Source organism: Aquarana catesbeiana, linkage group LG01, assembly GCF_042186555.1.
Source record: "Aquarana catesbeiana isolate 2022-GZ linkage group LG01, ASM4218655v1, whole genome shotgun sequence".
In the NCBI taxonomy this organism is placed as follows: Eukaryota; Metazoa; Chordata; class Amphibia; order Anura; family Ranidae; genus Aquarana; species Aquarana catesbeiana.
In genome coordinates this window covers 749,327,810-749,344,811 of record NC_133324.1, presented here as the reverse complement: position 1 = coordinate 749,344,811, position 17,002 = coordinate 749,327,810, and the positions used below count along the sequence as shown (strand labels likewise).

Here is a 17,002-nt window from a genome sequence, read left to right as displayed (position 1 = left end):
TAACCACTTGCTAACTGACTTATGTATATAAAACTTTATGACAAGAAGTGGTTATTACAAGATCATAGCTGCAGCCATGATCTTGACACTGTCTTCCTTTTTTAGCTGGCAATTGGCTGTTTTGTAAAGGTGATCACTTTGAAGCTGGTTCACACATGTGCAGTGCGAATTGAAGCTCTGTTTTCACAGTAATTGACAAAGTAATTGTTTAGCGTTTCAGGTCAGTTTTTGATCAAGATCAGGATTGCAACCGTATCAGATCAGGTTTACATCAGGATCAGGTCAAGATGGTATCCTGTTCACACTGAATGACATGCTCGATTCAAAAGCATTCTCATAGAAGTCAGTGGGCCTGAATTTGCACCTGAGCCAGACCGCACTGTTCAAAAAACTGACAGGACTCTTTTTCAATTCGCACTGAATCCGTACTCCGGCTACACCGGACATATGTGAACAGGCACAATAGAAAGCAATGTTCCTTCACATGTCATGTGAACTGGAAGTGGTTCAAAAAACGCATTCAATTTGCATATGCGTGAACCTACCCTTATAGCATTGGAAGGGGCTGCCCCTCCTTCGGTTTCCCACAGAGAAGATGGAGGAACATCCATTCCTCCATCTCCTCTGTGATGAATGAAGTGACAGTGATTATGTCACTTCCAGTTTCAGAGCTGTCATTCCCAATTTGTGCTTGGATAGTTGCTCTGGAAAGAAGGGGAGCCATCAGGGGTCTAATAGACCCCTGATGTCTCCATAAAGAGGACCTGTCACTACCCAAAGCTATCACAGGGGGCTTGTTACTTACAAATAAAATAAATGTTGGTTTATATTTAAAGAGCGAACATTACAAATCTTTACATGGGTCTGCCCAACATGTTGCTAGGTGCTTACTAAGTCTGCTTATGAAGTCCAACCTGTCCCCCTCCCTGCACGCCAAAACTGACAACAGCTTGGGAGGAGACAGATCCATCACAATTGCCGTTTGTCTTGGCTCATGACACATTTCTCAGACAAGCTGTGGCACAATGTATGCATTGAGAGACAGGGGGCTGAGACTTCCCTCTCTCCCTCTATGTTACTTTTGTCTTAGTAAAACACTCTGAATTGAGACAAGCTGCAGTTACAGTGAATCTATTTACTTCGAAGTTGTTGTTGAATTTGTCGTAAGGGGAGGGGGATAAGTTGGACTTCAACTAGATTTAGGAAGCACCTAGCAACATGGGACGATGTACTACATGTACTTTGTCCCATAGGGGTCGACCAATGTAAAAAAAATAGTAATGATAGTTCGCATAATGTCAGTTTGTTGTAAATAAAGTGGTCATCACTGAGGGTTTCATTTTATGCTATAAGATTACAGATAGTATTTCAGCCCTCCCTTAGCTGTAGTCAGTGGTTTTAACTGTTCCTTACTTTAAACTGATATTGTGCTTTTTACCTTAAAGCAGAGTTCCACCCAATTCTGAGAGGTGGTCTTAAGCGAAAGACCACCTCTCCACCCCTCATTTTTTACTTTCTAACTTACCTTTTTTGGAAGTACTAACAGTACTTCCGATCCAGCTGGGCCATGGCCGAGGAAGCCACATTCTCCTCTGCGGCAAGCCCCCCCCGTTGTCTGCTGGGACATGTGTGTGTGTCCCAGAAGACAAGCTGGCCATTCACAAAGCTCCACGGGACTCGCGTATGCACAGTCAGAAACCGGCAGTGAAGCCGCAAGGCTCCATTGCCGGGTTCCCTTAGTTGGAATGGCGGCGCCTGCACCCGATCCGATGGACAGATCAGCCTCGGGGGGCCGACATTGCGGGCTCCCTGGACAGGTAAGTGTCCTTATTAAAAGTCAGCAGCTACAGTGTTTGCAGCTGCTGACTTTAAAAAAAATAAAATAAAAGATTTTCGGCTGGAACAACGCTTTAATGTGGAGTTCTCGAAATCCCTGGTAGACAGAAGGTGGGTATTACTTGCTCATAAACAGTTCAGCCTCTCCAGATTACATAAATGACCTTTCCCATTTTTTTATTTTTTTTTTGAAATACAGAGGAAACATGTCTGAGTGGGAAATTGGTCCCTTTGCAACATTTATTTTTGTGATAAATGGTTATATGGTTATCTTAATGGTTACAGTAGCATGTATGCTTTTTTTAGCAGCTAATTCTTAATCTTCTGCTTCATTTTTCACGTGTTACAAATGCTTCACCCTAATCACAGTATGAGACAGCTAAGAGAGAAAAAGAGGTATGTGGTAAATTATACAGAGCGGGAGTCTGCCAGTGTTCTTGATGTTGCTGCGTGGGCTGCAATTCCACTGACAGTGTTCTAGTACAAAAGTGGTTGCCACGGCAACCGTCTTTAGCACTACGGTAAAATAAATACATTTTAAAATCATACACTTTTCTGTATTTGCTTTAGTCCTTCTGTAGCCCTGCAGTTCCTCCCGATTCATACACCTCTGATTTGCTTTAAATTCTTGAAAACTGTCTAGAGATTTGAAAAATTGTAGGCAAGCAAATATGCTTCAATAGTCAATACTTGTAGAAATAAAAAAACATGTTTAAATAAGATGGATTTACATACTGTACATTGCAGATCCTCAGCTGAAAATACATACATTGCAGAAAATCCCCCCCATGCACTCTGGATGTTTAGCATACGGCCCTAACGCTTGGTACCGCTTGGTGCACCGTCCATTCAATACTTTTGTTTAGCATACACCACCAAAACGAAGAGGTGCAAGCTGACGACATAGCAAACTAGGCTAACTGCCTTGATTTGGCATTGGAAATGCAATGGCCAAAGTTGCCCAGCACAACAAAATGGAAATGGTGTGAAAAAAAAAAAAAAAAATGTGGATTTGGACTTAACATCTTTGCTTCCAAAATACTAAGGGCCTGTTAAACACTTTTTTTATATAGAGCACCCTCGAAAATCGAATTTCCTTCTTGTGTAATAGGCTTATTGCTTTTCCCAGAAATTTGCAGTTAAATACAGTTTCAAGCATCTTTAACACTATTCTTATATTAGCTTTTCATCTTGAGACTGGGTTCATACCGCAGCATGGAGCGGCTCACAGCAGAAGTCCGGTGCGTCCCTATTCACCATTTCAGGTCCGATTTTATTCAGAATTTTTGGCTGAATCGGACCTGAAATGGACCAGAAGACGCACAGGACTCCTGTGCAAATCGCATCTGAGCCGCTCCGGCGATGTGTGAACCAGCTCCATAGAGAGCCGGTCACAGTCTCCTGACATGCAAATTGGATGCGGGGAAACCGTCATCCAATTTGCAACAGTGTGAACCCAGCCTTAGTGATATTCTTTTTTAAAGAATATGTTTGCAGATGATGGGCTTTATTACAAAAACATATAAGACAATTACATTAAAATTCATTGGCTATTCACAAATATGCCTTGAAGCAAACAACAACACGCCACCTACGTAACATATACAATAATATACTGAAAATGAGGGACCAAACAAGTCACTCTCCAATATTTGGTGAGTTAGCGTGTGAGTAAAAGAGGCGGTGTGTCTTACCTTTACCACGCTCGTTGGCCGTCACTAAGGCAGAGGCTTGAAGGGGACTTCTATCACGCAGGATGCCCTTTGGGAACTATGTATACATGGACAATGAAGCTATATAATTAGTGGGGGATCCCCTGATTAATCCAGACATTAGTTGCCCATCAGCACTTCCTATTTACAAGCCACTATCAATCGCTCTAAAGCTGTTTGTATGAGGTGGTCTCACAGATTGATCTAGAAGCAACATGTAGAGCTGAGCTGCATTAGGACACACGGCCTCATTCACTCATACGCTAATTCACCAAGTATTAGAGAGTGACCTGTTTGGTCCTTCATTTTCAGTATATTACTGTATATGTTACGTAGGTGGTGTGTTGTTGTTTGTTTCAAGGCATATTTGTGAATAGCCAATGAACTTTAATGTAATTGTCGTGTATGTTTTTGTAATAAATTAACTTTTAATTTTTACCTGTGTTATGCCTATAAAGTCCATCATCTGCAAACTTATTCTTTAAAATCCAATTTATAAGGACGTGGCACTATATACTTAATTCTCGTATCCACAGCACCACTCTGTGGTGATACGATCCCCAACCATCCATTAGTGATATTCTTGACCAAGGGGGTTGCACATTACACAACAATGCTTAGATGTAATTTTTCTCTTTTGTAACAATAGTTCAGTGTGACTACAGAAGGCAGATGGTCCCATTGAGCAGTCTCTTTAGGGATCATTTATACTTGCCGTAGCCCGCTGAAAAGCGATGCAAAGGATTTTAATAGCCAGTGAGGAGACCTTATCTTGCCTCCTTTTTGCCTATTTTATTACCTAAAATCCTACACCCCTGCTTTGCATCCATGTCCATTGCACGTGTTTGTGAGGCAACTACGGGGTGCTGCTCCATTCGCTTGAAACAAATAAACTTGCAAACTAGGAAGTTAGGACTCACACGGGCAGGAGTCACAATTTTACCAACTCCAGCGGCCCACTCTAATGCCGCATACAGACGATCAGAATTTCCGCCAACAAATGTTCGATGTGAGCTTGTTGTCGGAAATTCCAACCATGTGTAGGCTCCATCGGACATTTGTTGGAATTTCCAACAACAAAAATTTGAGAGCTGTTCTCAAATTTTTCGACAACAAAATCCATTTAACACAATTCCAACGCAAAAAATTCCACGCATGCTCGGAAACAAGCAGAAGAGCCGCACTGTCTATTGAACTTCATTTTTCTCGGCTCGTCGTACATGTTGTACGTCACCGCGTTCTTGACGTTCGGAATTTTCGACAACATTTGTAAGACAAATTTCCGCCAACATCCGTCAGAAATAAGTCCACAGTTTTGTTGTCGGAAAATCCTATCGTGTGTACATAGCATTGTGCAAACAAAACAGTCAGATAGGGCTGCACACATGCAGGGGGCCAATACACTTTTAACTGGGGCTGCAGCATTTGACAGGTGGCACGTCCTGTCTAACTCACTCATTAAGATCCATGGGGCTGCACCACACATGCGGACTGTTCATCAGTTCAGTCACGTCTTTTCAAGGAAAAAATAGATGAAGTTTATATCAGTTTCTCATCAGCTGCTTATCAGTTTCTCATCAGTTTGTACATCCGTTTTTTTTTACATCCACTACCAATGCAAAAACAGATGGGAAAACGGACCGTTTGTCCGTTTCAAATCTTTTTTCATCCGATTCATTTTTGTAACAGAAGAAAAATAGGGCTTTGATCTGTTTTAAAAAACGAATGTTGATGATGTAGATGTAAACTAATGTAAATGGATGATCATCCGTTTAAATCCGTTTTTCCATAGAGATGCACTGTTGTCTGTTTTTCATCCTTCAACTAATGGACAAAAAACAAACGGTCCACATGTGTGAAAGGGGCCTAAAGGTTTTTTACCTTAATGCATTCTATGCATTAAGGTACCAAATCTTCCACTGTGTGTCCCCCCTTCCCTGAAAACTTACCTGACTCCTGTATTAATACAGTGCTGTAAACCACTATATGTCTTCTCTCCCTCTCTTTTTAGTCTCACAGGCTTTGCTAAGAACAGTGAGAGCCACTGGCGTCTGCTGCTGTTGGTCAAAGTCAGTGAGCAAGAGCGGGGGGGCTGAGACCTACTACGTGTGTCTATGGACACACACAGCTCGGCTTGCTATGTGGGCAGACACAGAAGAGAAATAGCCAAGATCGCCAGCAGGGGGACCCAAGAAGAGAAGGTTCATGGAGGCTCTGTGCAATACCATTGCACAGAACAGGTGAGTATAAATCTTTTTATCTTATTTAAAAAAAATAGACTTTACAATCACTTTGAGGATAGCAAAGAGACATACAATGAATTCGTTTTTTTCCTAACACAGGTAAATGTATCCCAGCCTGAACCCAAACTGTGCAGATATTGTTTTTGTCCCTAGAATGTACAGCAATAACTTTCAGGTTGTCAGAACACAGATATGTGGTAAATTAGAAGTAAGAACATTAAATCCCAGTTAATTCCTTTCACCTGTACATCATTAAATTGTTTCATCTAATAGCAGCAAACACAATTAAATTGCATCTGTACACCTGCAGCGCATTCCTCAAGCCTAGAGCCCTACAAAAATGACAGCTATCACAGCTTGCTTTTATCGGGTCAGTAACCATTTACTACAGAGCATCTGTCGCCTCAAACTTTTCAATATATTACAAAAAGCTATTAAAACTTCACCTAAGCAATGTGCTCTGTTTTCGGTGGCATGTGTGTTTGGGGAAACGATCGCTTGCTTACTATCTACCAATATGTAAATTAGTCAGTTGGCTGTAGCTGTCTCCAGCCAGTAGGCCTCTGAGGGTTAACATTACATTTGCACAAGTAGCAGGTTCCTTCCTTTACTAACATTCACAGGAGTCCTCTGTTCTTTTTAAAGCCCAACTCAAGACAGAATATTTTTCTTTGGTTTAAATAAAGTAGGGTGAATGAGAACCTCTGCCACATTTTAATTGTTGCAAGTAGGGCAATTTCTCTATTTGAACAAGAAATAAAAGAAACTGTAGCTACCAAGGAAGACACAGATACCAACAAAAATTTGACACAGGTAACATTTCCCCATTGTCCTAATAAAAATTGTTTTTGTTGCAGTCTGTTTGCTCCTTGGAGAAATTTGTCATCACTACGTTTACCTGTGACCACATGTCACTGGAATGAAAATTTAGGAGGGATACCTACCGAGTGATACCTGACAGAGGTTTCAATCCTTCCCCACTCCGTCCAAAAAATGAAAATAAAAGTTTTGGTTAAAGTTGGGCTTTAAGCTAATGTGAAAAGTCAGAGTGAACAGCCAGTCTTGTTCTGTCGATCAATATCCAAAATAAAGCAGAGGCTGCCAGTACTCCCAATATAAATGTAAAGGTGAGACCTTCATTGAAGTAGGATTTTTATAGAAAAAATTTGTAATACAGAAAGCATTAACCAATGTGTGTGAGGTTGCTGGAATCTGACTTCTGACTTCAGTTCAATCTTCATGCTTCTAATCTAATCTAATCTAATGCTTGACTCTGATGCTTGTTTTAGGTACTTGACTTTGATGCCTGCCTTGAACATCTAACTCCAACAGCTCTGGACTCCAATACTGACTTTGATGCCTTAAAGTAGAACTATTGGCAAAACTTTTTTTTTTTCTTTTTTTCAGTGAGAGATGGATGGTGGAATACATCAAACCCCCTCCCCTACTGGGACATTGTATTCTGACAACGCTGTCAGAATACGCTGAGCAGTGGCTGCAAGTGATAGGTTGCAGCTGCTGATTGATGGAAAATGTTCTAATATGACCCTTCAACAGAAGTTGCAGAGAGCCTGCATTCAGTTGAATGGGTTGTGTCTAGTGGGTGGTACTGCTGGAATACTTTTTGCCATGCTGAGGAAACGTACACATCTGCAGCTAAAGAGGATGCAGTTGGGGGGACGCTAAAACTGCCACTCAACTGCATGATTTTACTGCTCCCCAACTGCTAATGTAAATGAGGCCTAAGGCTCTGTGTGGATGAGAACATATTAGGCCTTATGCACACTGGATATTTTGGCCATATCTCCTAGACACCTTTCCACCTGGCAGCAGCGTTTTGGCAGAAAAAGTAATTGACGCTTGTTAACGTGTGCAATGCACTTCGGTGCGTCAAGTGCTTGGGAGTTAATTTCACTGGCTAGAATAATAATCGATTCTCGGCAGTGAAATGAATTAACGCTCAATCACTGAGTGCGCTTAGCATTTTTGCGTTTTTTCTGTCAAAACGCTGCTGCTCCTTGACGCTCTGGCAGCGGGGGTTTTTTGTGCCTCTAAATGCCCAGGCCTCTCAACTCCTCTAAATGCCTATGTGTGCATGGACACATAGGCTAACATGCATTGGTGTTTTAAAGGCAGGAAAAAAAGCCAAACACCCCTAAGAGCAGTGTTAAAACATCCAGTGTTCAGGAGGATGGACATAAGTTTTGAACATGGATCAGAATAACCACTGATGGCTGTTTTTTTTTTTTTTTTCAGAAGACCCGAGAAGGACAACGAAGGACTAACATAGTTTTGGATGATGAATATCTGACATCTAGCATAACTAGAGTTTTGAAATTGAGTTGTGATTAAAATGCATTTAGGAAACAGAATAAAATTTACAGTATAAATATATAAAGCAACTAACTTTTAAAATTCGGTCTGATCCTTGGGTCATACGTGACCAAAAGTCTGTTCAATATGTTGCTAGTGGAGTTAGGAGGAACTCTTGCAAGATCTTCTGCAGACAGTTGGCTGCAAAATAAAAAAATAATCATTAAAATTATGGTTCATATAAAATATATATCTACCATGTAAAATTCATACAGTATATAGTTACAATATGCCATGTGAAGATAATTAAAAGTATATCTGAAACAAAAATGTAAAAAGCGAGATTTATGAAATCAAATGCTTTGGTGGAGACCATCTGGATCTTATAAGCATAGAGAATTTTTTCTTATTAAATTTACTAGATTATTTTATGAAAGTTAGTGCAATGGAATGTGAAGGTGTTGCCCATAGCAAAGAATAAGATACCAGATGCTTTTTTCTACTGCTGGTTCGCAGGAAGAAAACGAAAGGCAGAGTTGTTTGCTACAAGTTAATTTTGCAGGTTTATGGGTGCCCTGTGATGCAGAAAATCTGAGAGCGTTCAGAGCATGCCCCTTTCTCCACCTGTCCTCTAAATCTGTGGCTGGTATTAGTTGCAAGTCTTTTATTTGGTCTAACTTATTTGTATGACAATAACATTCTTTTTACATTTAAGTGGTTAACACTTCTGCCTAGCAGCACTAGAGTGATTGGTTTGTATCCCAACCACAGCACTACCTATCTGGATTTTGCATGTTCTCCCTGTGCCTGCGTGGGTTTCCTCCAGGTACTCCAGTTTCCTCCCACACTCTAAAGACATGCTGGTAGATTAATTGGATCCTGTCCCGGCAGGGAGCCCAGCATCCAATCCGGCGGGTGCATGGGTTTACAATTGAGGTGATCGGGGACCGGATCGTCTATGAACATCCCTATGGTCTAGGATACTGGAAGCCATGAGCATTTTCGTCACTTCCGGTTTCATGGAATGTAAAAGGCGCCATTTTTAAATAGTAAAAGCATCTGATTACACCGACCTTGGTATGATCAGAAATGCTTTTAAGGGCAGAGTAGACATAGACATAGATATACTCTCCTTAAAGAGTACCTGTCACTGCCTATTACTGTCACAAATAATAAAAAATTTAAGAAACAGTGTACATTTTTTTTTTTTTAAATACAAAAAAAATAAATAAAAACGCTAAACTGTTAAAATTAGTAAAGTGTCGCCTATGGAGATTTTTAAGTATCGTAGTTTGTCGCCGTGCCACGGGCGTATAACAATTTTAAGGACATCATTTTATATTTTTAATATAACATTTATATTTTACCAAAAAATTGAGTATTATATTGTTTTTTTTTTTGCATTAAAATCCAGTGTATATTTTCTAAAAAATTGCATCTTTGCAACCGCTGCGCAAATACTTAGTGACATAAAAAATTGCAACAACCTTTTTATTCTTTGGGGCCTCTGCTAAAAAAATATATAATGTTTGGAGGTTCTAAGTAACTCACTAGCAAAACAAAAACAGATTTTTACAAAACAAAAATGTGTCAGGATACGCCAAGTGGTTAAAGCAGAACTCCAGCTTTACCTCCAACACTGTTGTATAGGCTCCTCTACTGTACTGAAGTTGCTTACTCTTATTTTACTTCACACTGTAAGCTGATATTAGGAGGAGTGGTGCAGCGCTAGAAAATAAGTCTAAATGTCCCCATAAAGGTAAAAATAAATAACAATAGCTGAACAAAGTCCTCTTCATCAGAAGGAAGTAACCTTCTTACGAAATGTGAGTGGCTTTTACTTTTTATACAATAAATTATCCTTTTTTGATGGAATTTGCGCAATGAGCGCTCTCTCTTTACTCTCTATATGTATAACCCATACACTGATGGTAAGGGTCAGTTTGTTTGGGTGTTGGTGATGGTGTTTACATAAAAAAAGTAAAGATGGCTAGATGGTACCAGAGGATACAGCACCTCATCCCCTAAATAATCAAACGTTAAATGGGTGTGTGGACAAGGGATTATAGCGGTGCTAGGGTCAGGAAGATTAGAGAAGAAAAGATAAAACAAAAAATACTAAAATTACAAATTTTATTAATAGTCTATCATAAATACAATGTACATTATAAACAATTCATACAGTAATTATACAAATTTTGTGGATACATGTACTGTAAGTGACCCTAAGAATGGTCAAGTGGGCCAGATGGCAAGTGGCCGTTGAAGGAGGGGGGGCTCATTTTCCTACATGTTTCGCCAAAACATTGGCTTCTTCAGGGAACAGGAGCTCATAGGGTGGATATATATAAAAAAAATTCTGTGTGGTGGACATAAAAACACATGTTAGAAATATTAATTTGACCAAACACTGCATAGTAAAAACAATAACACATTGCAACTGTGGCTGGACATTCATGCAACCCCAAGCTCCACACCACTAAACGGAACTGCGGACATACCTGGAGCGTCAGTGCCCAAGACGGGAGGGAAGAGAGGGAGAGGGGGAACACAGCCACCCAAGGAGATCCCCACAGGGGAGCAGGCAGACCGCGCCGTAAATTATGCCTGCAGGGGGCATACAGTAGACCTGGCAAAGGAATGTAAAGATAGTCATGTGTCATAATGCATAATTCCTGACCTTGCCTCTCTACAGCTTTTAGATATACATGTAAGTCCGCACCTTTTCCAGAGATATAGATACATTTATACCTATTTATATACATATATTTTTTGTTCTCTTTTTAATACAATGCACATATGCGCAACCCTCTATTCCTGGAATAACTACCACAGTGCATTATGACACATGACTATCTTTACATTCCTTTGCCAGGTCTACTGTATGCCCCCTGCAGGCATAATTTACGGCGCGGTCTGCCTGCTCCCCTGTGGGGATCTCCTTGGGTGGCTGTGTTCCCCCTCTCCCTCTCTTCCCTCCCGTCTTGGGCACTGACGCTCCAGGTATGTCCGCAGTTCCGTTTAGTGGTGTGGAGCTTGGGGTTGCATGAATGTCCAGCCACAGTTGCAATGTGTTATTGTTTTTACTATGCAGTGTTTGGTCAAATTAATATTTCTAACATGTGTTTTTATGTCCACCACACAGAATTTTTTTTATATATATCCACCCTATGAGCTCCTGTTCCCTGAAGAAGCCAATGTTTTGGCGAAACATGTAGGAAAATGAGCCCCCCCTCCTTCAACGGCCACTTGCCATCTGGCCCACTTGACCATTCTTAGGGTCACTTACAGTACATGTATCCACAAAATTTGTATAATTACTGTATGAATTGTTTATAATGTACATTGTATTTATGATAGACTATTAATAAAATTTGTAATTTTAGTATTTTTTGTTTTATCTTTTCTTCTCTAATCTTCCTGACCCTAGCACCGCTATAATCCCTTGTCCACACACCCATTTAACGATGGTGTTTACATCTTCCTTCTGAGTGTCCTTTCATTATGGATCCCGCTAAACAGAGTGTCACCACTTCCTTCTGATGAAGAGGACTTTGTTCAGCTATTGTTATTTATTTTTACCTTTATGGGGACATTTAGACTTATTTTCTAGCGCTGCACCACTCCTCCAATATCTCCTTAATTGTACCCAGCAATTTTTTGTGGCAGCAGCTTTTATTTTTACATCATATTAAGCGCAACAGATCTTGTTTTTTTAACACTGTAAGCTGAGTCAGATAGAGACTGTCACATTTCCTGGCTACATCTAGCCCTTTCCTCCTTAGTCTTACTGTCCCTTGTCTGCCCCTTTCATTCATTGGATTTTACTTCTTTAATTCACTGAGGCTCAGCATCAGATATGGATGTTACCTAGGCCAGTCTGCAGGCAAATACTGTCTGCCAATGAACACCCACTCCTTTAGACTGACATCAGGAATGAGGGCTCTAGAGAGGAGCACTGGGGCAGGGGTTGTGATGTTTTTAGAAAGCTATGTACAACACTCTGGCAGCTTCCCACACCAGCCATGACCTGTCAGAATTGCATAGAAAAGCACAGAGACTAGTGATGTAGGTTTAAAATAAGGTATGCGATAAAAACAGGATTTAATGATTTCATTAACATGTTAATACAGGGGAAAAATAGGAACCAGGGAAGACAAAATATAAGTAGAATAAACATTAGCTGTATTTAAAGAAGTTAGAAAGTATGCCTAATGTCTCGGTTATGTTTAAGCTATTACCTTAAAATTACCTTAATTCATATATTCATGTAAACACAACAGCATATCTTAGGCTGGCCATACATTATACAAATTTCCTTACCAAAACCACATAATATGAGGTCTAACCTAAATACTTTAGATTTATATGCAAGCAGGCAGGCCCTTGCACTACACAGTTGTAGGTAAATCCAAAGGAAATTGAATAAGAAAATTGTATAATGTATGGCCAGCTTGCTTTAGACAACAATGCTGTTATAGACATTCCATAGTAGATACAACTATATGCAAGAATACCTGCAAGAAATCCATTTATTTGCACATGGATAGTTAGACAGATAATACAGACTGTAGATACTCCTTGACCCTGATGCAAAATATAAGCCAGGGCCCTGGAACTGAATCCTGTACCTCCATGACTCTCCATGAAGATAATACCCAGCAGCACATTACCTCTAGTACTTTGAATACCCAAATATCATAGCCCCCTTCTCTGCACCTAATCTTGCTCATCTATAACAATCCCCTAAACCTTGCACAACATGTCCCCTCACCGTTCAGAAGTTATTTGGATGCACAGTTACTAACGTTGATGGCAGCGGAGAAGTCTTTTGGATTTACTTACCTTACCTTACCTTACAGGCACAAAGCTATTATTATGCATGAATAAAGGCAAACTGTTTTTTATTAAACTTACGATAAGAACATTTCCTGTCCTTTGGGATATTTACTTGGGCAGCTATAAGTGTACAGGAAGCCATATTTCAACATTTGATTGGCTTGTGCTAGGACTATTTTTTCATTCTCATAATGCGGTTCCTTTACACAACATCTGGGCTGTCTTGCTTTGATAAGGAGTTATGTTAGTTCCTTGACTGTCAAAGCTTTGCAAGTCAATGAAGTGGAATAATTATCAAGATAGGGAATTCTGACACATTTCTGAAACTAATTGAAAGCATGTTTGTTCTAGATCAGTGTCTTAAAAGTATTGAAGCCATACACAGCCAAGCAACTAGCATTCTCGGCAGGAGGCCAGCAGTGGCAGTTCTACACATCTCTTCTGACAGGTGTACATAATAAAAACTATATAATAAATTTAAACAGGGGACAATCCCTCCAATTGCAAATACAGTACTGTCATTTAATTATATTTTAGCAACAGTGCCAAGAAGATTATCAACAAGAACCTGAAATCGACACACTTCTGTATAGTTTTGCACTAGTACAGTTTTGCATAAGCAATGGTATTTGATATAATAAATGTATTCTCCTAGTCATTGGGTCTATTTCAAGGGTCCTCAAACTATGGCCCTCCAGTTGTTCAAGAGCTACAATTCCCATCATGCCTAGCCATGTCTGTGAATGTCAGAGTTTTACAATGCCTCGTGGGATGTGTAGTTCCGCAACAGCTGGAGGGCCATAGTTTGAGGATCCCTGGTCTATTTGATGGAAGCTTGTGGTTCTTAACTTGTTTAAAGGGTCAATCTCACCATGTGTAAAATTTAATTTTACATGTGGTGAGATTGTAGAATGGGTCTCATAGAATAGGTCACCCTCTGACTTGTTATACTGTAGATCTGGGGAAGTTTGAGGGAGATTTCCGTGCCACAGCTTTTGGCTTGATGACCACCCACTACGGAGTGCAGGTAGTGCTCATCCACCTTTCCCACTTCTCCTGTTGAATCCTCTATAAACAAAAAGAAATTAAAACCCCAATGGGGCAGTAGGATCCCATTGTAATGGCTACAGCAGATGGTCAGACCTGGGAAAGTGCCGATATCTGACCACCAGAGTTGTCCAATGATGCAAGAAACTCTCAAAAGTTATTAAAAATGATATTATATATTATAGATATAATTATAATAGAACCTGTTATGGGAATTTTGGATGGTTTGACCCCTAAGTAACAGCCCATATTTATAATTTTTTAAGTAGAACTAAAGGTAAAACTTTTTTTTTTCATATTAGATAGAATAAGGGAGGGTAAAAACCCCTTCCAGTTTTTTTGCCATCGGTGTCCCATTGGGGAGATATCCCTTTGCTCACAGTCAATATAGGAAGTGAGAGGAAATCCCTCCAAAGTGTCACCAGAACTAGTGTCACCATTGAAAAATTTCCCTCTATTTATGCTCTAGAGACAACCAAAAATTTGGGATTTTTCTACCGTTTATCTGCAAAACAAAATCCTTTATGCATTATTATTGCTTTCACACACATTTTAATATAATTTGTTACAGGTATTTCTTATTTATTATAGTGCATTAAAAAAAGGTACCAAAAGATTAATGTATGGTGTTGTGCGGGATCCACGGGAGACCCGGATTTGTCCCACACTGGGGGTTTTGTTGCACAGGGGTTGCAATCCTTTTCAATATACCTCTATATGGGGTACTATATCTGATGTTTACATCTGCAACATTTTTTGGGACATGTCTGCTAGCCATTGATGGTGGTTGTTTGCCTGTCTATTCAGGGGGAAGTTAGTGATACGCCCTGTGGAGGCTGAGTCGCTTTCCATCACAATTTTTTTTAAGTAAGGACTGCATTACATGAGATCTGTGATTGAGATTGCTCCTGGTTTTGTGCTGCTTTTTCTCCCCGTGATGTGGGTTATCTTTTGGTCTCCCCTCAATCTTGACATTCCTGGATGGCTATAAGACTTTGAGCGAGTTACGGAACAAGCAAGCCCCGAAAGAGCGGATATAGATACAAACCGCGAAACGTTGGCTTTTCTACTGTAATATGCTTGTTTGATATGTTGTATATACATCCTTGTTCTTATTAATAGAGGGTTGATTTATCATCCTCTTGTCTGTTTTATGTCTATTTGTCATTTTTTTTCTATTTTTGAATAAATATATTTTATACATACTTCTATTGTTGTCAGGAGACCATTGAACGCCCTTAACCCATACTCTTTACCTTTCCAAAAGATTAATGTTAAATTACACTTCCACATACATCAGTAAAGCTTATGCAGCGTACACACGAGCGGACTTTTCCACCGGACTGGTCCGACGGACCGAATTCGGCAAACAATCCGACCGTGTGTGGGCTTCATCGGACTTCCGACGGACCTTTTCGGTCGAAAATCCGCCGGACTTTAGATTTGAAACAGTTCCTATCGGGAAGCCCGTTTGTCTGTATGCTGGTCCAACGGACCAAATACGATGCAAGGGCAGCTACAGCACCTGCCCGCAAGAATGTTTCCAGCGCCATCCTATCGTGCTGGTTCTCGGCGACAGGGTATAGTCTTGCGCATTTTCCTATTGTAGCGAGCGCAAGAGGGAGGCGACAATGTCGTCTGGTATGGATTCACATAGGGCGGGGGGCCGGGATCTGGGGGCCCCATTATTAAAGGAGGCTTCCGGATTCCGATAAGCTCCCCGCCCACAGACCCTGACAACCAACGGCCAGGGTTGTCGGGAAGAGGCCCTTGTCCTCGTCAACATGGGGACAAGGTGCTTTGGGGTGGGGGGGCCGCAGGGCGCCCCCCTTCCCCTAAGCACCCACCCCCCCATGTTGAGGGCATGCGGCCTGGTACGGTTCAGGAGGGGGGGGGCGCTCGCTCATCCCCACCCCCTTTCCTGACCGGTCAGGCTGCGTGCTCGGATAAGGGTCTGGTATGGATTTTGGGGGGACCCCCACGCAGTTTTTTTCAGCGTAGGGGGTTCCCCTTAAAATCCATACCAGACCTGAGGGCCTGGTATGCTCCGCGACTGGGCTCGCAAGGTGTCAATCTCGCCGATAAAAGCGACGAGATTGACTTCCTCTTCTAGTCGCGTCATACCTCATCATGTTCAAAATGAATGGACTTTAGTCTGTGTGTGGGCAAGTCCGTTCATTTGGAAGTCCAACGTAACTCCGTCGAAAGTCCATCGGGAAGACCTAGTCTGCCAGAAAGTCCAGTCGTGTGTACGCGGCATTACACAAGTTTTAGGGCCGGTTCACACTAAAATCGCACAGATGAATTATCTGAATGGATTGCAAAATGCACCAGAACACACAAACTTTAGTGCATTCACTACTTTTAAAAAAACGCACTGCATCAAATTGCATGGTACTGCAGCACCATGCTATCTGGTGCCTGTAAACACTATCTGCATTTGGGATGCCATTAACAATGTATTGGCGCCCGCAAAAGATCGTGTTTTGAACTCAGTTTTGGAAACACGCACAGAACTTGCGTTCTGTTGTGAACCGACCGCTAAAGTCCATTCTTATGCTGCAATTGATTGGGTTTTTGGCCATACGATTACGTTATTGTACAATCACAGTCATTTGGTAAGCAGCCTTTGTTGACCAGATATCAACACTTGAAAGAGGAGCCCGACATAAAAGTTTGCGACTGTGCCTGTACCTTCTGCCCACTCACAGTATATTTACTGTGAGCGGTTGGCGCGTGGTTAAGTTATTGCAATAAATAGCCTGTGTTTAGGTATGTAAGGTAAATTAAACCCATCATAAACCAGAGATAAAAATATCTGCAGCTGCAGGCTTATTTTCACATGTTTTCCAAGCAATACAAGGCATTCAGTGGAAAGTGACCGTGTCTTCTCACAGCCAAATCCCCCCTTCAACAAATTATACTAACCCAACAATGTGCTCTTGCAACCATCCCAATGGAACCTTAACTCCATTTCCAAAAATGAAGTGAGGATTCCAGGTTTGGAATGTG

The 17,002-nt window shown here is 40.9% G+C and overlaps 1 protein-coding gene across 1 annotated transcript in view; it reads right to left on the bottom strand.

Moving 5' to 3' along the window:
- Positions 1 to 17,002, bottom strand: part of GLRB (glycine receptor beta) — a 234,172-nt gene that overhangs the window by 100,348 nt on the left and 116,822 nt on the right. Inside the window, exon 3 of the mRNA XM_073605686.1 lies at positions 8,199 to 8,305. Within this exon, the coding sequence (XP_073461787.1) occupies positions 8,199 to 8,305 (107 nt within the window). The remainder of the gene's footprint in view (positions 1 to 8,198; positions 8,306 to 17,002) is intronic.